The sequence below is a fragment of the Schistocerca nitens genome, chromosome 7 (genome assembly GCF_023898315.1).
Source record: "Schistocerca nitens isolate TAMUIC-IGC-003100 chromosome 7, iqSchNite1.1, whole genome shotgun sequence".
Taxonomy (NCBI): domain Eukaryota; kingdom Metazoa; phylum Arthropoda; class Insecta; order Orthoptera; family Acrididae; genus Schistocerca; species Schistocerca nitens.
Window position 1 is genome coordinate 283,479,979 of NC_064620.1, and position 24,483 is coordinate 283,504,461.

General features: G+C 38.3%; 1 protein-coding gene across 1 annotated transcript in view; it reads left to right on the plus strand.

The window, feature by feature from the left end:
* The window catches only part of LOC126194652 (muscle-specific protein 300 kDa), a 607,158-nt gene that overhangs the window by 319,387 nt on the left and 263,288 nt on the right, over positions 1-24,483 (plus strand). The window contains exons 51-63 of the mRNA XM_049932837.1: positions 418-644; positions 725-887; positions 1,059-1,208; positions 1,483-1,650; positions 5,355-5,525; positions 5,913-6,068; positions 6,152-6,304; positions 6,468-6,620; positions 8,634-8,802; positions 14,429-14,736; positions 19,534-19,725; positions 20,788-21,072; positions 21,154-21,534. Of these exons, the coding sequence (XP_049788794.1) occupies positions 418-644; positions 725-887; positions 1,059-1,208; positions 1,483-1,650; positions 5,355-5,525; positions 5,913-6,068; positions 6,152-6,304; positions 6,468-6,620; positions 8,634-8,802; positions 14,429-14,736; positions 19,534-19,725; positions 20,788-21,072; positions 21,154-21,534 (2,676 nt within the window). The remainder of the gene's footprint in view (positions 1-417; positions 645-724; positions 888-1,058; positions 1,209-1,482; positions 1,651-5,354; positions 5,526-5,912; positions 6,069-6,151; positions 6,305-6,467; positions 6,621-8,633; positions 8,803-14,428; positions 14,737-19,533; positions 19,726-20,787; positions 21,073-21,153; positions 21,535-24,483) is intronic.

Consider the following 24,483-nt stretch of genomic DNA (forward strand, 5'->3'; position numbering starts at 1 on the left):
TCATCATCATCGTCTCAATCAGACATTAAACACTAGCACTTGTTTCAGACTATTTTCTGCACTTTTTAAAAAAATTGTTTATTTTCTCATCACTGTTCATCTGACATGAAACAGACTACATCATATATATTCAAATCAACATTTTTCCATATTATAGAACTCTTTTGTATTGCAACATGGGTTTTATTTCTGTCAGCCAGTGACATATCTTAATTTTGGAACTTTTAAATGGCTCGAGTTTAGTAAAGAAATTTGTTGAAAGTAGGACATTTCTAAACGACACTGACAAAGGCACTTTCACAGACACTACAGCTGAAAGAGCTGTCATTTGTGTTTTATTTCTTCATTAACTGTCATGATATCTGATTAATTTGCTACTGTGAAATCTGGGGAACTAAATAATGTATTTTGTTCCAGGTTATGCTATGGGGAGATACAGACCTTGAACGTGTTTCATTGCACACCAATTTGGAAAGGTTGAAAAATCTGCAGCTCAACTTACCTGAAGAAGAACAACGTATTGAATTAATTCGTTCCTTGGGTGAGAAAGTTATACCTGGGACAGTGGAATCAGGTCAGGTCAATATCAGAAATCAGATAGATTCTTCCCAACAGGAATGGCAAGGACTGTTATCCTCTGTCAAGTAAGCATGCCACTATATCCCTGTTTGTGGAATGATTTTAATCATATCTGCAACTATAAATGTGAATTTATTACTTCCAGGAGTACAATTGAAGCACTTGACAGCAAACTACAGCAGTGGAATGAATATGAATCTCTCAAAGATCAGTGCATGGCATGGATTAGAGAGACTGATACAAAGCTTCATGCCATTGATCTAAAAGCAACATCCCAAGAAAAGAAAGAACAACTTGAAAATCTCAAGGTATGTCACATTTTGACTATATCTTTAGACTGTGAAAAAAATAAACAAAGAATAAACTGGTGAAGGTTATTTGTTATCATTAGTGATATGCTTTTTATCAGCATGGTTTACAAAATCAATTTGTATGCTGTGTCATGTTGTTTTAAATATATTTTTTAATTTTTTACATAGGCCCTACAAGGTGAAGTTCGAGCGAAGGAACTGGAGATTGATGCTGTTACAGAAAGAGCTCAACAACTTTATAAAGGCAGTATGAGTTCAAGGAGTTCACAGATATCAGAATTGGGGCTGAAGTATCAGCAAGTTTCACACAAAGTTAAGGTACTTATAAACAAATATTGTATGTCTTGTTAAACAGTACTTACACATGGAAGAATAAGAGAATAATTTCTATAAATGTATTTGTTCTTTTGATTACTTTTCACTTCTTGAAAATAAATTCCTCTTCACTTACCTAATACAAGAAAAAGCTTTTAACACAATCTAATGGTTGTTTTCACTTATCACAATAAGTAAACCATTTAGCTGGAAACGTAAGAATAAAAATAACAAGAAAAGAAAAAAGCATTACCATTTGCTGTGCATTTCCTTTTAGGATCTCACAAATCGATGGCACCAGTATGTGACCACTCATCAAGAATTTGACACACACGTTGCGGAATGCACTCAGTGGCTTGAAGATATAAAGAACAAATTGTCATACTGTTCGGATCTCAGTGCATCCTCTCAGCAGGATCTTGAGGGGAAATTGGAGACTATACAGGTAAATAGACAAGCCTAGTAACTTTTAAATATAGTTGTGATTTTTTTACATTATTAAGTAAATACTTTCAATTCAGTTTACACATGTGCCATTTATATTTATCTATCTGCTTGCTTAAAAATATAGTTCAACTGTTCAGATGTGTTGATCGTTTGACTTGCAGTTTACTGACAATGATAATTACCACATTTACCTGTTCAAATGAGTTTTTTCACAAATTAATCGTTAAAAAATATGGGGTCATTTTACACTTGCTAATGAACTGTTAGTAGTTGAGATTAATGTTTTTACATTCTGTTATTGCTTGCAATCAATGTAAAAGTTTCTAGTCATCATTATTTTGATTTTACATTTACTTGCTTTTTTCATCCTTGTTATGTTAGCAGTTGAGTTTTGCAATGTTAATGTTCTTAAAAGTAAACACAGCATTTTGTTTACTTTCATTGTCACTGTTGCTAGGACAGTAAATTTTACCAATTGAAAATTAATGCAAATGATCATCATAGCTCTGTTGAAGTACATGGATTTAAGGGGTCACAATCAACAGCTATTTCTTGTAGTCAGCCAGCAGGAATGGTTTTACTGCTGTGTATTGCAAGCATCAGGGTTAGGCAAGCAGTGGAAAGGTGTTGAAGTCACCAGTGGAGCCGTAAACCTACAATTACTATATTACACACAACTTATCTGTTACATAGAGAATCAGCAAAGACCACAAGCAATTGTATAGTAGAAAGGAAGTTCAGCCCTTCATAAAGGCATATGCTATGTGTGTTCAGGAAGTGTTAGGAATTTTAATTTTTTGGTAATAATTTTATTTATTTATGTGCTTTAATATTATCTTCTTCAAAGTAGTCCCCATTAGATATTATACATTTGTCCATCACTTCTTCCAATCCCCAAAACACTTCTGGAAGTCAGTGTTTGGAATAGCACTTAGCTCTTTCAGTGATGTGTTTTTAATCTGATCAAAGCTTGTAAAAAAATGCCTCTTTAAGTTTATCTTTATTTTTATCATATCTGGCAAATATAGAGGTTGGGTCATCATTACAGTGTTGGTTTTTGCCAAAAATTCCTGAACAAACAATGAAATATAAGCAGATGCATTATTGTGGTGCAAAAGCTGTGAATTGTTTTGCCACAAATCTGGGTGATTTTTTCAGATTGCTTCTCATAGACGGTTGTTGAACTTGTAGGTAGTGCTCCCCCATTGATCATTTGTCTCTTTTGGCAAGAACATGTGATGCACTATGCTATTAAAATCAAAGAAAACAGTGAGCTAGAATCTTCACATTTGACTGCACTTGCCGAACGTTTTTTGGTCTTGGTAATCTAGAATGTCTCCACTGGACGATTGAGACTTAGTTTCAACATCATACCCATACAACCATGTTTCATCACCTGTTATCACATGTTTCAGTAGTTCTGCATCATTGTTGATTTCATTTAGTGACTCCTGAGCAACGTCCATTTTCCTCTGTTTTGCTCGAAATTCAACATCTTTGGCACAAATTTTCCCGTGAAACATTCCATACGCAAAACATTGGAAAAGATTTCATGGCATGAACCAGTTGATATTCCATCATCAGCAATTTCTTTGACTGTGATTCAGCGATCACTTGTAATAATTTCTGTCTCATTTTCATCAGTTGTTGATGCGCTGGGATGTCTCAGAAAGCTAGTCGTCTTCTGCTTCTTCATGGCCATCTTGAGAATGCTCGTACCACTCACAAACCCTTGTTTTACTCATAGCAGACTCATCAAAAGCAAAATTTAACATTTCTAAAACTTTTGTTACATTTTATTCCATTTGTGTACCAAATTTAATGCACATTTTTAAAACAAATCAGTAATCATCACTCGTAAGCAAACATATGTAACCTCCTTGACTGTCAGTGTACAAGTTGGTTTCAGACATGTCTATCAACACAACAATGCAAAATTGCACGAATCGGGCTAACACAACCTGTGAAACTGCAAAGTTTCCAATACTTTTTGAAGACACCTCATATGTTAAATGAGGAGTGCATTAAAAAATACCAGTTCTACATGCAAATCTTTCCAATGTTGTAATGAAGGAAAGTTTTATGTGTTGGAGAGGTAGGCTGTACAGTATTCCAGAGAAATGTAATGACTGATTTCTCCTTACTCAAAAGTTTAAAGTACTGGAGATAAAGAGGGTTTTCCTACTGAAGGAAGATTACAGACTGGATTATGAGGACGATGAAGAGGGGGGAGAGCTTACATAATAGTTGAAAACAATGCTAACTTGGTGAAATCCAATGGTGTTCAATGAAACCTAAATGCATTTCAGCCAAATGTTGTGGCTGACACGTAATACATTGACATAGTCCTTGATAGAAGCTCAGATAATTAAGACCTTTGTGTTGTCCTCAGATGTGATAACCTAATGGGAAAACCATGCTAAAAGAGGAATGGCTTCGAAGACTTACCTTTAGATGTCAAGAAAAATGTGAATTACTAATGGTTGCTTGCTAGACTAGTTGAAAGTTGTTTGTAGCAGAGGACTTAGTTTATTTGCATAACATATGAGAACTGTTGATGCTGAATTCCTTCAGGAGGTGCCTCATCTAGGAAGTTAAGAACCTCATATCAGATGGTCACACAGATGTATTAGTAACTGCTAGTTTCATATAATGGACTTTGTTGGAAATAAATCTTTCAAGGCTTGTATGCCACAGTTTTGCAGGATTGTTATCACGTGGAGTAGTATCTCAAGCAAATTCATTGTGAAATGATCTTAAAAGTGCTGCACAACCCTGACCTGGATTGTTAGAAAATGGAGTGATATGGGTGGAGTATCAGGATGAAACCAGCAAGCCCACTTCTTATTCTGTAAAGAATCATGCTCAGATGTATGAAACATCATATCTCCTGAACTGTGTGTTTTACAATGACACAATGTTGCAGGTATATTCAGTGGTATATGTGGAAGCTGTCTGCAAAATGTGTTGTGGGTAGAGTTAATAGTAATGAATTGAAACATCATGCCTGATGCTGAAGTTTTACTGCATGAACAGCAACAGTGTAGTAAACGATAAACTTTTTTCTTTTCAGTATTTTGTGGGGGTCTCATTGAGAAAAACTTTTGAAAAGTTTATAAATTATGTGTTTGTTGGAAGTTGCTAAGTATTCTCATTCTTGAGTACTGGAGAATATCATCTAGGTGTTTCCAACTTGGAGACTTAAGTTACTGTATTAAACCTGTAAAGTAAATTTTTACTTGTTAATGAGTTGATTATGAAAGCACATCAAATACTTAAATTAACTTAATACTTGCATGAAACATTGAAAATCGAATTTTTTTTGTTGCCACTGGAAGACGTTAGGTAGGCAGCCATCAAGTGAACCTGTGCATCACTTAAGCTGTTTATTTTCAGTGGGCACATAAAAGAAGATCACGATAATATTTATGATGATGAAAGAGAAGAAAAAGATAGTGTTGTTACTGGCTGTTAGCTAGCTTTCTGTTGTCATTGATACATCATCTACTTCTAAACTGAGAAATACACAATTATTAAAAATTTGATGACTGCTTTCCACTTTATACTTGGTCGTGCATTACTCTCTGCCCTCCTGTAAGCAGTGCTTTTTGCTCTGCTGAGGAAACATGTCCATGAACATGTGATTATTTGCTTGCTACTGTATCATCCGAGCATTGATGTGTATTTTTTTGTTAAATGCAGGACCTTCTGATGTACAAGGAGGAAGGCTTTGCCAAAGTTCAGAGCCTTGTGGAACTAGCTCAGACTGTACTTGCTAACACTGCTCCTTCAGGGCATGATGCCATAAATCAGGCTTTGGGCAATTTGCAAGAAGAATGGAGTGTTTTAGCATCAAAGATGATGGAAACAAAAGTATGTAACTTCCTGTTAAGTTATAAGTTGTTATATGTTTACAAAATAAAGTAAAAAATTAGTACAACAATATATGTAATAGATTTTTAATATAAACATCTACTCACCAACTGTCAAAACTGGAACAAAAGATCTGAGCAGACAAACATCCATTTAGAAATGGTTGAATCTTAACTTCTGGGGTTTTGTAAAACTACAAAAGCTTAAGATTTGACTACATTTTTAAGTTTTCATGTCTGTTAATGTGGTTTCAGCTATTGTTTGGGCAGCTTTTCCTCTTCTGCCACAAATGTTATTTGATTTGTTTAGCTATTCCTTTAAATAATTTTTTTTTGTCAATTATTCCTTTCTGGCATTTCTCAAAAGTGAATGTATCTTTGAACCCAGGCCATACTGGATGACAGTATTCATCGGTGGGCTGGCTTTTTGGAACAGATACAGCAGTTGAACAAAACAGTTGATTACTTGGAAAGTGTATCAAATGAACTGTCAGATTTCCAGTCAACAATGTCCGAGAAGAGAGCCCAGTTAGAGCGCATAAAGGTTAGACTGGAAGGATTATGGCATATGATTCTTTTTATTATAATTGACTATTACAGTTTCTACACATGTGTTTATGGTTTCAGTGTCTGGATGAGAAGGTACGTTGTGAGAAAATTGAAACTGATAGTTTGAAAGCAAAGGCTGCAGAGATGCTAGCAAGTGGCCAACAAAGCCATGCTGCTACACAAGCACAGCAGATTTTGAATAAATTTGATTCACTAGCTGAGAGGATAAAGGTTGGTAACACCTACGTTCTAACAAAGCATTTTGCCTTACAGGACTATGTCAATAATTAACTATGTACTCATTCATCAACTGAAATATATTATTACAGTTTAAAAAACAACTGTCATCTGAAGCATGTGTTTTTTTATAACATTACGCAACATCTGATTTCAGAACTTGCTCACTGAACGGGAAGATCAGTATAAGGATCATCGACTGTATAAGGAGGCTCATGATGACCTGATGGGCTGGCTGGGAAGAGCTCGTGAGAAAGTGCCATCACTGAAACAGAGACCTCTCAGCGACAAACTTGCAATAGAAAATGCTGTATGTATCTCCTTATACAGTTCTTATAAATGACCTATTGACAATCTATTATTAAATGTAAAAAGTAGTGTGCCAGATGCAATGACCTGTGGTGACCAGTCACATAGCCGAAGCACTGAATATTATATCACTTATATAATATAAGTGCAGTTTCTGTTTTGTTTTCCCCAAAAGCAGCTATAATTACAGACAATCATAGAAGATCAAAGACTGTCATTGCCTAGTTATTGACTTCACAAAATTTCCCAAATTCATGTACGTGGTTTTGGTTCATTTAGCATTTCATTCCTTTCCAAACAGCATACAATACCAGCAAAACACCACTGCCAGCTAATCATTCACATTTGGTGTAAGCATCACACTCTAAAATTGCTGTTTTATACTGCACTTTCTGAAGTCTTAGATTGTCTCTCTGTAATCAGCCATGTAAGGTTCGAGTATGCTAAACAAGAGATTTAGTGAAATCATAGGCAGTCACTTCTAGAAGTGTATGAGAATTCCTGTAATAAATGTATTTCACTGCTGGCCCCTTCTTCCTGCAACACTCTTGCAGGTGCCTATGGTTGTGTTAACAGCTCGAGATTATATGAGGACACACAAGTTATATGAGTGATAGAGATGGTAGTCCTTGGTGTAATAGTTCTGGCGCACAATAAGCATTGTCTTGGCAGTTAACCGTACATTGATTCTGCTTGTATATTTACTACAAGAGCCTAGTCACGCTAGTGGTGAGGAAAATTCATCTAATGTGTAGTGCTAACAATGTTATAAACAAGTGGGTCTTCGTGTTCAGGACTGTGCTTGAAAGGAGAAAAAATTATCTAGGTGTGTCCTTGCTTTTTGTACTCATAAAATGTCAGGTTCTTGAAACAAAACAGATAATGCAATTCAAGATTCTATGTTATTCTTGTAACTCTTTGATAAAAATGGGAAACTGAATGAAAATAAAGTTTTTAAATTATGAAAAGAAATATAGTAGTTTACTGTAAGATAATTGACAGTATTTATCACATACATTTTTGAGACATTAATTGCACATATGCATGAGGAAATACAGAAATTAATTCAGTACAGTGGAAGAACAATAAGTGGGGATGTAAACTGTTTTGCGATGAATAAAGAAAGCTCAAAAATTAAAGTATCATAAGGCCAAATGAAACACATAAGATAGATGCGTTTTCTGATTTTATAAATTTCAGAGTTCTTCTTTTGGATAAACTGTAGGAAGCAAAGTTTTAGAAGGTGCAAAAAAAGTAGCAGGCATTTTACTGTCAACTCTAATCAAGTCAGCTAGCAGGAGGAATGAAAAATACACACATATATACATTGTAGATGACATACGTGCTGCTTCCTCTATTCCCTTTCTTTCTCTAGGATCAGGAATCTGACATCCAAAACTAGAGCAACTGTTTGTTGGCTACCTCAAGTTTTACTCATATTTGGAGAATGAAGATATTTTGCCTTTCAGTGCTCAAACATGATCTGTTATAAAATTTATAAACATCCTGCAGTAGTTAAAACTTAATGTTTAGCTTGAGTACTTCAGATTATATGTAATTATCAACAACAAGAGGATACAACAGAGTCTGAGATATTGAGGGGCAGAGGAGGTATATACCTATGCACATGGAATTTTGGGAAACATTTGAAAGAAGAAGAAGAAGAAGAAGAAGAAGAGTGTAATTATAATTCCAAAAAATTTCTCTAGCTACTACTCTTGATTAAGTCATGCAACACCTGAGACTTTTGGCATGGAGGAAACATGTCATGTCTATAATGAACAATAAGGTCAACAGCAGTAGCAGCTGCATTTGTATTTCCGTTGAGTATTGAAATTAAAAAAAAGTACTTGAAGCTTTTATTTCCGTCTGTTTCAAACTGAATTTTTAAGTCTACATAATCTGTCGAAGCAGTTCTGGATGCCGTGCATCTAGCATTTTGGTAGTTCTTGCAGTGTCATTTCTTTTATGAATATAGCCTGCTATATTGTAAATTTGAATACTGTCATTTCAGGTTGCTCCATTGGAAGCTCTGTTGAATAAACAGGCACAGGGTGAATTACTTGTAGAGCATCTGACACACACAGCTGAGGTTGCTGCTGCAAGTACTGCTCCTCAAGGGCAAGAAATAATCAAGAATGAGGTCCGTGCTCTACGAGAGTCATTTGAGGGGTTGTTCAAAGGTATGTGTGTGCTGTGCATAAAAGTGAAATTTTGTATTTTTAAATTTTAGTCAGACAGTTGGTGCTTCTCTGGTAATTCTATTGTTTCTTTATGCTTAAGTGTACCAAACAAACTCTCCTACACAGTTTTCCAGCATTATTGTTCAGGCAATAAAATCTTAGTTCACCCCATTGATTTGGTTTGATTTTATCAGGAAAGCCAAAGCAACATTGGTCAAGCCTGCTCCGAAACAGAGTTTATTGTGCAGTATCATTCCCTGTGTGTCTAGTAAAGCCAACCAGTGCCCTTGAACAGTGCAAGGAGATTTTTTGCCAGTGCTTTGCTAGATACAATTTCTTCAGGTATAGTTGATCCATATATTCTGTGTCTTTTGTTCTCCGATGCCTCGCATTCAAAGATCAAATGTGATGCGGTTTCCTCCCTCACACCACACAACCTACATTTGGGGTCTTCCTCTATTATCCCCAGTGTATATAGATGTTTTTTGAAGTTCCCACGGCCTGTCAATTGTCTATCCATGAGTTTCATTTCTCTCTTGTTCAAGCCCAGGATTGAGAGACTTCTCTTAGAACATGACTTCGGCATCAATACCTTGCCATGTTTTTGCTTTTGGACCTTAGCTCAATAATCTACATGCTGTCTCCTTGTCCAGTCTTGTAGTTTTATTTTGGTCATCGCCTTGGTGAGTGTCAGTACAGGTTCCAGTCCAATAAATGGTGTCATTGCCCCTATTCTGGCCAACCTCTTGGTTTGCTCATTACCACTAATCTATGAATGACCATGGACCCACAATAGGTTTACTCTATTGCTTTCCCCTAGCCCCACAAGGACTTTGTGGCATTCTGCCACGATCTTTGATCTTGTTGCAGAGGCTGCCAGTGCTGTTAGGGCTTCTTGACTACGACCTCTGTAGCATCTCCACAAATTCTCCTCCATGCACACCCTGATAGCAGATATTTCTGCTTGAAACACAGTGGCCGTCTTCCTAGAGAGATTGCACTCTCCAGCCTTGGCTGCACTCCATATACCCCAGCCCCAAAACCTTGGTCTGTTTTTGAACCATCAGTGAAACAGACTATGTTCCCAGTATGGTGTCGAAATTTGTTATCCTAGAGCTTTCTACTTCCAATTACTACATTGAAAGACTTGTTGAAGCAGCTGGGGGTTATTATATAGTCATCCAGCATTTCTCCAACCATACCTATGTCTACCTCACTCAGTATTTCAGTGTGAAATCCTGGATACCCCAGTGAGTTCCCGTTTTTGCCTTGCTTTAACACGTGTGCTCCAGCTGCTGCCTCCATCTTTACTGTCAGGTGTAATGGGGGCATGTGCAGCATGGTTCCCATCTCATCAGTGGGTGTGCTGCCAATTCCACCTGTAATGGCTAAGCAGACCCATCTCTGCACCTTAGCAAGCTCCTTAGCAGCTACCTGCTGTTCTACCTTTTTCCACCACACTGTAGCCCCATAAGTGATAATAGGTCTTACTACCATGGTGTGTATCCAGTACATACTCTTGGGGCTTAAGCCCCAGTTTTTACCACAAGCTCTCCTGGTACTCATTAGAATACCATTCACCTTGGAACAGGTGATCCTTATGTGAGGGGTCCACGATAGTTTCTCATCCAGGGTTATCCCTAGATATTTCACTATCCTCTTCACTGGTAGAGTTTCATCGAGAAGCTTGAGATTCCAATATGTGCATTGGATCTGCTTCCTCGTAAATGGTACTACAACAGTCTTCTTAGGACTGGCTGTTAGATCCTGTTTCCTGCACCAATTTTGCACAATGTTCAGTGCTCCTTGTGCCATAGCTGTGACTGTACTTGAGAATTTGCCAAGTATTACTATGACAAAGATCGTCTGCATATCCCTGGCAGAAGTATTGTCCAGAGTTTAATTCTACAATGAGTTCATTCACCACAAGGTTCCACAGTAGAGGGAACAGGACCCCTCCTTGTGGACAGGCTCTGGTGGTATTGATTACATTTTTTCTTGCATCATGATGGCTTCTACCTTTCTACCACTAAGCATGGCTCTAATCCACCTGCAAATGGTGGTCTCCAAGCCATACACCTCTGCTTCCTTAACCACAGATTTGAAGGTCATGTTGCTAAAAGCGCCTTCGATGTCCAAGAAGATGCAGGGGGCTATTTCCTGAAAGTGTAATCCTTTCTGCACCTTCCCAACAAGTTGGTGGAGTGCAGTTTCACATGATTTTCCTGGTTGGTGTGCATGTTGGTTTATGTGTAGAGGGACCCTAGTTAACCTCCTCTCCCTAACATGCACACTGACCAGTTTTTCTAATGTTTTAAGAGGAAAGGATAGACCGGTTGGTCTCATATCCTTGGCCTTGGTATAATTAGTTCTCCCCGGCTTTGGAATGAAGACAACCTACACTGCGCTCCAGCATTAGGACTGATTCCCCATTGGATTTTACTATAATCAACACATTCTCTGGCAGATTCCTAGTTCTCCCTTCGAATACCTGAAAACCAATATCTCACAAGGACCTTGTCCTGGTCTATGTTGTCTGTAAGAGTACATTGAGGCAAATGAGTAGTTCCAGCATTTCATGTGCTGTCCTTGTACACTCCCCATTGTCTTTCCTTAGAGTTCCTTCTGGATTAGTTGGTATCCTAGTGAGGATTTTGTAAAGTTTGGCCTATTGAGCCCATTTTCCTTTCCTTGTCCCAAGATTAAACAGTCTTCATACCTGTTTCCTCTGTGATTCCAGGTTGTTGTTCCACCAAGATGCATTCCTATTTGTGCACTTCTTGGTGATTGAGCGGTTGTCATTGTATGAGGACTTGATGGCCTCTGCTATCTCCCCAAACTCTACAGGATTCCTTATCGAAGTACTGACTTCCGATAGGCTTGAGTCGAGGTCCCTCCTATATGCCTCCCAGTCCGTTCTCCTGGGGTTCCTATTGAACATGGGCTGTCTAATGCCCATTTCAACCTTGAACTTAATATACATGTGGTCTGATAAGGATGGCTCTAAAGTCACAGGCCATTGTTTGATATAACTACCCATCAAAGTATTCCTAAATGTAGGTTCCTTGCCCCTGTTGAGGATCTCTTAAGTTATTAGCTAGAATAAATTCTAAAGGTTCTCACCTCTGCTGTTGATGTCAGCACTGCCCCACACTAAGCTGTGGGCATTAACATGGCATCCAACCAACAGTTGGTCGCCCTGTTGTGCACAAGCTTCCATCAGTCTCCTCACCTCCTGAGTAGGAGGAGCACTGTCCTCATGAGGAAGGTATGCCGAGGCTTTACTTACTCCCTCATGATACCGTCCTCACCTTGCCGCATCCTGATGGTCACTAATTCCCTAGAACAAAAGTCTGCCATCGGCTTGAAGGGGATTCCATTTTTTACGTAAATGCACGTTCTGGAGTTTCTTATATTTCTAGCATAAATCACCTTACCTCCAGTGCCGCCAAGGCCTGATACATCCCCTTTATATAAATAGGGTTCCTGAATCAGGGCCACGTCCACTTCCTGTCTACCCAAAAGACGACTCAAGGCAGCAGTGGCCCCTTTATCTGCAGCACATTCAGTCTCCATCTTGTCACTATTGTTGCTTCTGATGTCTTTGATCACCCTGACAGCAACCTGTGAGAACCCCAAGAATAGTCTCAGGTCCTGTTCCTGCATTCCCCTCAGGGACTTCTGTCTGACTTCCAGCACAAGGGTTTGGCCATTTGGTGCAACCTTCCAGTTGATTACCTTCCAAACCTCTGTCGAGACTTTCAGGGTTTGAGAACATATTTTCTCAATCACAGCCTCTGGAGAGGTATCCTTAAGGAGTTTTGGCACCCAGATTAATATCTTTGCGGTCTTGAAGAGTTCAGCTGCTGTCTTTACCAGCAGCTTTGCATCCTCCCACAGTGATATTAGGGGCACCTTTTCCTTAAGCCAGTCAACTGTACCCACCCCCTAACAGACAAAGATAAGAGCAGATAGACTCTCCTGAATTTAGGTCCTGGACCAGGGCCCCCTCCCCCCTCCCCCCTCCCCCCCCCCCCCCAAAAAAAAAAAATCTTCTCAAAGAGAGCCATCTGTGCGAGCTTCTCCTGCTGCAAGGTGATCTTGACCAGTGGATAGCCTTGCTGGATAACCGCCATCCTAAAAACCGAGACTGCAGTACTATAGGTCTGTTTTCCTATTTCTTGCCTTGGATTTTTCTGAATAAGGTTATCCTTAGAATTGGGAGTCTTAGATTCCTCCCTTGTTCTCTTACTGCCTGCCCTCAGTGTAGAAGGGGTTTGTACACCCCCTTTGCCCTGGGACAGTCTTTTCTTGGAGATCTTGGTCTCAAGCCCTTTTAGTTCCCTCCACTTTTGTTTAGGAAGCCACTCTTTGACTTCCTTTAGCATTTGTTCTCTAAGAAGTTTCCTCCTCTGAGCTCCAGACAAGTCTTTGATCTTAATCTGGTCCAACTTCGTAGTAACCATTCCCACTCCTTGAACAGGTCTGTCCCCCTAAGCATGTTAAGGGGATGTTTTCCATCAGTTCCAGCCCTCATGTTTAGGTGTCTTGAGGTCTCAAATTGCCCCTTTCGTGTCCATTTTGGTCCCATGAGAGTTGGGGATCTAATCAGTCCACACCACAGAAACTCCACGCGGTGCAAGGCTAATTACTCAGGGAGGTCGTTCGGTATTCCTGAGGCTCCATTCACAACACATCTTCCCACATGTCATGCACTCCTCGGCACAGATAGCATCACACCTTGGGTTGGGTACTGAGGAGTTGGGAAAGGGAAAGGAATGGATGTGGGATGACAGATCGTTGTGGGACACACTTAGTCTGGTCCATCAACCAAGACCTTACCAACCGTAGATTCCCACAGCCGGCATAGCCCTCAACTCCCCGCGAACACACGGACAATGTTACTTCAAGGTGGTGTCCCTCGGGGAGGAGTTCACCCCATGCTTTTGCAGTGTTTTCAGTAACTAGTTTTTTTTTTCTGTAGCATCATCACCTTGCTCTATACAGAAGATATCATTTGTTTCCAAACTGTGAATGTCATTTACTGAAAAACAAAGTTCTACTACCATGTATTGACTAAAATAAAGCCAGGAAAATAGAAGGAAATAGCAGGGTCTAGCAGCCTTTGAGAGCCCACACACAAACCCAAAAGTAAGATGTTGGAATCTCCAACTACCATTCAACTGAATGTTAAGATTGTTATCTTGAATAGGTCCAGATTGTCCAACTGAGCTAATGCAATTTATGAAATATGTACTAGACTATGAGTTAGGGGAAAAAGAGTAATTTTGTCTAATAAGTCAGCTTGCTATTATTCTAAATGAGTTCCTTGTGTTCTAGAACATGTAAAATGTGGCTTAGTCAATTATACATTTTATGCCATATATGTTTAAGGAGCTGAGTGTTGTTTACACCAGAGAGTGAGTGTGAGTAAACTTGTTATTTGTTTAGGTAGACTGCTACTAAGGTTCAGATTTTAATACTAAAAAGGTGTTAATTCAGTCCTATATTTCTTATTTTTACATATTTATATCTTATATAAAAAGGGCATATTGTAATGTACCTGGACTGCTTGCTAAACATACCATATTGGGTTGTGCATCACTTTACTTTCTTTACTGTACAGATATTAAGCATCAGAAGGAGCAGTTGGAAGCAACTGTAGTACAGTGGCGTGATTATAAGGAGGAATATGAACGCCTTTCTGATTGGCTTCAGCAGATTGATATTCTTATCAAGGCTCAGAAGACAGCAATGTTAGCAACACTGCCAGAGAAAGAGAAACAAGTGAAGGAAGTTAAAGATATCCTTGAAAAACTTGAGAAAGGACGTGAACAGATTGAACGTTTCAACAGTACAGCTTCTGCTCTTCTACAGTCACATCTAGATACTTACGTCAACAATCAGCTGCGACACTTGAACTCTAGATATGAGGTATGTCATATAAACATATCTTACTAGATTATTTTTTGTTTCATCTGAACATTCGATGACTTCGATAATATTAATCTGAATACATATGAAAATAATATATGAAAATGTAGTATACATAAGTGTTAAAGCAATGACATTTGCCTTTGAGACAGAATAATAAGCTACAGCCATCCTAGTTAGAAAGAAGTTGATGATTGTTTTGACTCTAAAATTCGCCTCAGTCAGTCAGCTAATAATAGAAGCAACATGTGTGTGACTTTTGGGGCAAATAGACCCACTAATGCTAGTATGCCTAGTGGATATATTTCCATCTGTGTTTTCAACAATCAGAATCATAAACTCAAAAACTGAAATATCCATGTACTCTGTTAATAAAGTATGGCTAATTGATAGATACTTTCTACATCTCTGTGATTGGTTATTAATTCTATTTTTATGGACTGGAAGTGTTATTGTTAAACATTTCTACTCCAGTTGAATACTACTGTGATGCAATAAAACTGAAGGCATGTTTTTGATGTTAGGAGAGTGACAATTATTTTATTTTATAGGTCAAGTCAATCTTGATAAAAGTATTCTTGAGAAGACGGGTACTGAATTATCATAGATGAAAAGTTCTTGATTGTTATTCAGCATCCATTTGTTTGTTAATTGTTAGATCAAGCCGACTTTCATCATTGACATCGAGGCTAAAAACTGGCTTCTCAGACATGATAGCATCAGCTAGGTATTGTTAGAGAGAAGGAAGCTTCTGGAATGTTGCACAGCAGGGGCCTCATAATTTGCTTCCTGCTCTCTATATGTATGTGGGGGATGCTGTCATGTCCTTGCAGTCAACGTTTTCTCCTGATGATGATGGTGCTGTTGGTGACAGTACCAATTGAAGTTATTGGAAGGTTGGGATTACCAACCAAATTGTTCTGGCTTGGCAGCCAAAAAGATTTTAGTCATCAGCTCTGGTATACAAAACTGAGATCTGTTACTATTATTGGAGCATGCAATGGAATTTACATTTTTATACATATGTAAATCTAAACAAGTTCTGCTTTTGCATATCAAACTGAAAGCGTAAGTTTTAGTATATGTGTGCAATACCATAATTTTCTTGGGGTGTTGATTCAGTAAAATTTGAAGCAGGGCACCCACATAAACTACATAGTAAAAAGTTAAGTACTTCATGGTACTGCATCAAAATTCTTGGTGGGTGTACAACAGAGAAAATATTCAAAAGAGACTAACACCTTATTGTGACCAGAATGAAGTAAATTTTTATGTGGCAACTCATCAACTAGTAAATGTTATTCGACACCCTAAAAGTGAATCATATAGGCCATGAAGAATGTTGCAACCGTAAACTCATGAACAGCTCCTCTAAAAGTTTCAAATACTATCTTTATTGTGTTTACATATTCTAAAACAAACAAAATACATAAACAAAATTATAGATGCAGTCTATATTAGATATAATTTTCATTCAAATAGATCCATAATGAGGAGATCCTCGAGGGTGGAAAATGTGTCTGAAAAATAAGAATATGCACTAAGTATTTACAAAGAAAAACAAATATTCTAATGTAGCTTCCACAGAACACCAGATGCAGAATAAGTAAAAAACATCTTAAACTTATTTTCATTTAAAAGGTAATAAATAACTTGCCACATAACATGTAAATGTTCAGTACAGTGAGGTACATATGGTACTTCTTGGGCTGTTGTAGCCATGCACCATTAAATGGAAAAATTATTTTACAACACTTGCTTGCAATGATCACTTTATTGCACTAAATTTGCACAAAAATCAGATTATACTAATACTCTCATTTTCTGATGTTATTAGTAATCTATACACATCGGTTAGTCCTACCAAGAAATTTATCAGTGGAGTGGAAGGAGTTGGCCACCAATAAATCCTTTAGGCTCCTCTTAAACTGAACTTTATTAGTTTTTAAACTTTTTATGGCTCCTGCCAAGTTACTGAAACTGTGTGTTCCTGAATAATGTACATCTTTCTGGACCAAAGTAAGTGACTTTATGTTTTTGTGAAAATGATTTTTATTTCTAGTATTAGTTCCATGAACTGAGCTGTTGATTTGAAAAAGAACTATATTTTTAATGATAAATTTCAGTAAGAAATAAATATATTTGGAAGAAGTCATAAGTATTTGTAGTCCACTAAACAACTCTCGGCAGGACATTCTTGAGTTCAAACCACAAATAACTGAAGAGGTCGACGGAAGGAAATGGCAACCCACAAGAGCATATGTTTGATTCACCAAAGAACTATCACCCAATATCTCTCCTGTGTCATCTTTACAAACTGTATGAGAGACTTATTTCAAATTGTATGACAGACACTGTTGAGATGAAAATTATTCCTCAACAAGCTGGTTTTAGACCTGGAAAATCGTGTACTAGCCAAATTCTGTGCTTAACAGAACACACAGAGGAAGGATACAAAAATAAAAAGATAACAGGGGTAGCCTTGGTCGACCTTAGCTCTGAATATGATACACTTAACCACAGGCTGCTGCTCCAGAAGCTCTATAATGAACTAAGAGACTACCAGTTTGTTAAGATTATTAAGTCTCTATTACAAAATAGACAATTTTATGTTGTCCTCAATGGGAGAAAGAGCTGATGGAGAAACCAGAAAAATAGTCAGACACAAGGAAGTGTTTCGGTGCCCTCCCTACTTAATCTGTACACCAACTACCAACCAATGCCTAAGCATACAAAACATTTTCTGTATGTGGATGACCTGGCAATTACAGCACAGGGGAGGACGTTTGAGGATGTAGAACAGAAGCTCGAGAAAGCTCTTAGAGAAATGTCTGAGTATTATAAAAACAACTTTCTTAAGCCAAGCCAGTCCAAAACGCAAGTCAGTGCCTTCCACCTTTGATCCTGGCAAGCTACCCATAAATTTATCGTCTCTTGGAATAATACCACGCTGGAGCATACCAACAAACCAACTTACCTGGGCTTGGTGCTCGATAGATCTCTAACATGCAGTTACCATTGCGAAAAGACGCGACAAAAGGTAACTGTCAGAAATAATATTCTGCGGAAACTAGATAACAGCAAATGGGGTGCTAAACCTTCCATATTAAGAACCACTGCACAAGCCTAATGCTTCTCTACAGTCGAATATGCCTCCCCAGTATGGTCCAGATCAACCCAAGCAAAGAAGGTCGACATAAGTCTTAATGAAACATGACAATTAACAATGGGATGCATGAAACCTACTTCCCTACCAAAACTATATAGAGCTGCCGGGTTTGTGAATCCCAACTCTCAGAGAACATCACATGAATTCACAGAGAGGCTCAGACAAACTATTGACGATTGGCATCCTCTTTTTGGTAGTGAGTGTAAACCCGGGCGATTGAAATCCTGCAAAAGTTTCTTTGCTACAATAATAGAAGAACCACCAGCTGATTACCCACCTGCACAGGAAGTGCCCGGCAGATTCAGCACAAACTGGAAGACATGGAGGACACAGAACCGAATAAGGACAGGGGTGGCCCCAGGGAAGATGAATATGATTAGATGGGGTCCTGGAACCACAGATGATAAGCGTGACTGTGGCACTGTGCGGGATATGGAGCATCTGCTTGCCTGCCCAAACTGCCCTTATAGGTGCAACCCCGACGATTTATGGCCGGACAAGAAAGAAGCCTTGGACATGGCCCTATACTGGGCTGAAAGATTGTGACTTGGTTTCTGGACACAAAAAAGTAGAATAAGCTGTGTGTTATATCTTTTGTTAAAGCCAGTGATAAGAACATAAATACAGTAAGACAAAACAAGTTCTAAAACACATTTCTCTCTAGTGGTACATTTGGTGGAAAATGTTACCAGCATATGGTGCATTCAGAAACATAATAGATAGTGTGATCAAACTAGTTGTACTAAACTGAGAGTTAGTACTTTCTTCCTCACCAACCCCTTCAATTCTCATTTTGTGCTTTTGGACCCTGAAAACTTGAGGTTGGCTTGACGAGTTACTTCAAAAAATAACTTCTATGACATTAAGGAATAAAATTAAACCTAGAATACTTGCGTTTTTATTTTTATACCACCTTTGTCTGACAACATTTACATTGCAAATAGAGATTTGTTAGGCACTACAGCAGTTCTGTTATATGCTCCTTTGAGTTGAATTTATTATCAAGCTGTAACCCCAAGAATTTAACACTGTCCACTTCCTCAATCTATTTGTCATCATATTTTAGGCATTTACTGGTGAAAAACTCCTTATATGTTGTATAAACTGCATATAATACGCTTTTTCAAAATTTAGTGATAAAGAATTGATTATGATTAGGTAATGAAAAATTCATAGACAAGGTCAATCTCTCAGTTCATATGTTAACAGACAAAACTTGAGACGACATGTTATGTATGTTCAAAAGACCCTCAGACAAAACTTGGAAATCATTGCATAGTAAACTACCTGATCACATCAAAACAATAAAGAATATATCATTATTCAAAGTGACTCTTCAGATATATTTGTTAGATAAAATTTACTGTACTCTATCTTGTAGCATAAATATTTAAGTTTTTATAATATTGATGACTGTGTAGTTTACCACTGTGCATGAGTGTGTGGAGACTGTACTTCATCATCATATTAAGTGAATTTTCAGTTGTGCTCTTTATTATTAGGTTAAATTATTTATATTACATTAAATTGTCTTTACCTACACTATATGGAAACCGTTTCTCAATTCTGATATTTTTAACTCACTTAAATAATAAATTGGTTTGATAAATAAATAACTTCATTTATAGGTACAAGTGAATCTTGCTAAAGATGTTCTCAAGAAGGTGGAAACAAATTTTGCACAACATCAACAGTATGTTGACAATTTAGAGAAGGCAAAAGCTTGGATTGAAAATGCTAAACAGATAATTCGTGACAATAGTGGATCTTCCGATACCACAACCCGTGAAGTAATACAGGCTCGCTTGGAGAAGATACAGGTAAAAATATTCATTCAAGAATGAAAGAAGAGAAAATATATGTACTCACAGTTTGGCATTCTTCATCAATATAACTGTTGATGGTTTAATAATTGCAATTGGAATCAGGCATTTGCTTCTTATACTCATCACAAATATTGTGTATTGTAGATTGTGAATTAAAAAACTGTAACACACTGCACCGATTGTTTAGAATTCTCAATGCTTTGCCACTTGTATATACGCAGGAAGTATTTCTGACAAACACATGCTTCTTATCATCCTCCTGATTTCAGCATAGTTTCCTCCCGGTTGTGTATTGCATAGAACTTTCTCTTTGTCATCCTCTCTCCTCCAACACTTCCTTTTATTTTGGTTGGTCAGTTCTATTGCAAGACTTTGTAATTTTTCTGCCTTTGCACCAAAAATTCATGGACTTCTGCAACAGTCAAATGCTTTGGTTATATATTTTATGTGTTATTTCCCAATTTTCCCATTCTCTCGTATGTCGTTTCTCTTTGTGCCTAGATATGATATTTTTGTATTTAATTTTTTAATGCCCACCTGTTGTTTATTTGTTGCTTTGTGTTTATTCTGAATTATTTGTCTATGTCTATCCATTCTTTTTCTTCTCCCTTTCATTTTATGTGTGATATCACATAATCTACACACATTCTCTTGTCTTGGTGGTATGTAAATAAATTCCCAAGCAGGTATGTTTTATTCACCTTTACCATTGATGTTCTCTTGCTTTCTGCCAGTGTCTTATTTCACCTTCCTGAAGACAAACCTTGTATAGAAATTTTGAGTTTCACATCACACAGCACAGCATCTTTTGAAATTTTACCAAATATTGTATTGTACAACAATGGCCATAACCATATACGCTGTTTTTGTTATTTTGTATGAAGGTGTTTCACGACATTACAATCTCTGTCATTCAACCAACATAGTAATTTAGAATAATTTAAGAGTACATACAGAGCTAATTATTGTAAAGCATAGTAACAACTTTGCAAGTTGCTTCTGAGAAAGTAGAATCAAGTTAATCTTAGTTGTATGTATGCTGATTTGCTTCAATAGGAACTACTGCATCGCCAGGAAGAAGGCCAGGCTCTTGTTCATGCGACAGTAAACTGTGGAGAAAAAGTACTTCGCAATACACGATCTGATGGCCGAGATACTATTAATGCACAACTTCGTGATCTGCAAGCAGAGTGGGATCGTCTTGTGCGCAAAACGTCCACAGCTAAAGTGCATCTCGAGACAAATCTGTTACAGTGGGCAGATTACAGTTCATCATATTCACAACTTCAACAATGGATTAGTGATCGTGAAGCTAAACTGCTGCAAGTATGTGAACAGAAGGTAAGTAAAACAACAGCGAAACATGAAATATTGATACAGTCTGGTTTGTTGGACTGTGAGTAAAATGTTCATGATTTTCAGGTGTCAAAAGCCAAAAAGGGCCAGGCTCCAGGCCTCAGCTCTTTAAGTCTTGGTGAACGCAAAGCTACACTAAGAAAGACAAACAGCATAGTCCAAGATATTGTGTCATTTGAACCTATGATACAATCAGTTACATTGAAAGCAGAAGATCTACAGCAGGCTCAACCAGCATCGGAAATATCAAGCAAATATGAGACTCTCACAAAACAAGCGAAAGAACTATATGCTCGTCAGAAAGAAACTGTCGAGCAACACCAGGCATTCATTGATGCAGGAAATGACTTCATGCAGTGGATAAGGGCTGCTAGAGAGAAACTCAGCAAGTGCTCAGAGCCCACCGGTGACAAGGAGTCACTTAGTGGGAAGATATCGCAGCTGAAGGTAATGTAAATTTGTTAATGTGCTACCTGTATATTTTTACAAGATATGTTGATAATGTCATTATTCATAGCCAAGAAATATAGGAAACCCCCAGAGTATAGGGTGTTCCCAAAGATCATATGTATTTCGAACAGATTTATGTATCTCGTGTCAGAAACATACATAGGTGCACAGTTAATATGCCATATAGTCTTTAACCGAAATTTGGCCACTTCCAGTCCATTTTCTGTCACTTGATGGAGGTCTTCTGCAATCCAAGAGGCTGGACACAGTCAACACTAAAGCATGTCCTGGACAATCTGGACTTCTCCACAATCACACTTAATATTGTTTTCTATACTGTAGCCCCATCTTGCCAGAGTAAACCTTGATCTTCCCACTCCTGATCTCAGCCTATTCAAAGATTTCCAGGTTATCTGTTCCACATCATGTCCTGGAGGCAGAGTTTCAGAAACTCTTTTCGAACCAGACGGAAGGGATATCTTTACCTCCAAAATCGCACCCTGGCATTTTCAGCAGTGATAGTTAAGTATCTTTGATGTTCTAAAGAAACTCTTCCTTGACTTCAGTCATTGCAAATTTAGTTTATGCCTGTACAGGGGATGGGTTTGTTCTTGTTCCACTTTCTTTCATTCCCTATTCACTGCAATTTCTCTTTGAATGAGAAGTGTTGCTATTGCTGCAAGGTGGTATATCCATTCGACAGGAGTAGATTTCAAACAACCTATTATAATTCTGCTGGTATTGTTGAGAGCTACGTCTACCTTTTTGACATGTGACAAGCATACTCTGCTGAAGAATAGGCTAATGCACGTGCAGAGGTTTGGATGGTTTTATGTTGATTGCATCACTGTGCCCCTGCCAATTTTCTTAAGAGATTGTTTGTGCTGCAAACTTTCAACTTGCAGTTCATGCAGTGTCTCTTGAAGGTAATAGATCTGTCCAGCGTCACTCTGAGGTATTTTTGGAGTTGACCAGTGTTGTAACTAAACTCCTGACCATACTATCATCAACTTATGAGTAACTTCCCTGTTTCTCAAATAGAAAGCACACACTTGAGTCCTTTCGTTTAAGCTGATTTTCAGGGCCACAGTTAACTGTTGTATCTGTTAAAATAGAAGGCATAACAGCAGCCAAAGAAGAGCTGCTACAAGATCTATGCAGTCAACACCAGTGCTAGGTACTGTGTGTACAGGAGACACACAGTAGTGACGATATGTGGAGGCCAAAAATAACGGAATGCTCCTTGCCATTGAAAGACCGCACGATAAATATGGAAGTGCTATTTTTGTTCATCTGGATGAATATATTTATTAAATTGTATGACAAACAGCTAGAAAACTTCGAACACATATTTACAAATCTGTCAAGTTTAGATTAAAGATGTTCAGTATATCCTCCATCAGTGACGGACAATATCATATTAATACTCAAATTTCTCCCATATCCACATAAGCGTGTTCATCATCACTGATGTTATGGCAGTACAGATCTGCTTCTTCAACACTTCTGTGTTCTGTGATAGTGTTGGTGCATAAATGTTGCCCTTAATGAAACCTCATAGGAATAATTCACAGGACATCAAATCCAGTGACATGGAGGTCAGCTGAGAAGTGCTAAGTCACCAGCTGTTTGATGACCAATCCAGTGGCTTGGTAGAGTGTCATTCAGATTTTCATGCACTTTGCAACACCAGGAGGGGTACCCCATCTTGTTGATAAATAAAGTTGTCATCGTTCAGCTCTGGAACCAATCAGTTTCGTAACATAGCAAGATACTGCTGCCTTTAACCGTGTTTCTATCAAAGAAGAATGGCTCATAAATGCAAAAGTGTTATAACTGTCAATTATATACTTATAAGAAAAAACCACATATTTGTAACAGCTGTAATTTGGACGACTTCATAACCAGCCGAAGTCTTGGAACATACCAAATTATTGTTGTAGGCAATTGTAACTCTCATTTATTTTATTTTATTTACACATCAAGTTCCGTAGGACCAAATTGAGGAGCAAATCTCCAAGGTCATGGAACTCTTTGCCTTTACAAATGTCTGCTTGTGTCTGTGTATGTGCGGATGGATATGTGTGTGTGTGTGCGCGCGAGTGTATACCTGTCCTTTTTTCCCCCTAAGGTAAGTCTTTCCACTCCCGGGATTGGAATGACTCCTTACCCTCTCCCTTAAAACCCACATCCTTTTGTCTTTCCCTCTCCTTCCCTCTTTCCTGATGAAGCAACCATTTGTTGCGAAAGCTTGAATTTCGTGTGTATGTTTGTGTTTGTTTGTGTGTGTATCGACCTGCCAGCACTTTCGTTCGGTAAGTCACATCATCTTTGTTTATATATGGGGTCAGGAGGTTGATGGTGTCAGGTGAAAGGTTTTGCAGGGGGCCTTCACTTTTGAAGGCCAGACATACCAACAATTAAAGGGAATAGTCATGGGTACCAGGATGGCCCCCTCGTACGCCAACCTATTCATGAGTCGCTTAGAGGAAGCCTTCTTGGTTACCCAGGCCTGCCAACCCAAAGTTTGGTACAGATTTATTGATGACATCTTTATGATCTGGACTCACAGTGAAGAAGAACTCCAGGATTTCCTCTCCAACCTCAACTCCTTTGGTTCCATCAGATTCACCTGGTCCTACTCCAAATCCCATGCCACTTTCCTTGACGTTGACCTCCACCTGTCCAATGGCCAGCTTCACACGTCCGTCCACGTCAAACCCACCAACAAGCAACAGTACCTCCATTATGACAGCTGCCACCCATTCCACATCAAACGGTCCCTTCCCTACAGCCTAGGTCTTCGTGGCAAACGAATCTGCTCCAGTCCGGATTCCTGAACCATTACACCAACAACCTGACAACAGCTTTCGCATCTCGCAACTACCCTCCCGACCTGGTACAGAAGCAAATAACCAGAGCCACCTCCTCATCCCCTCGAACCCA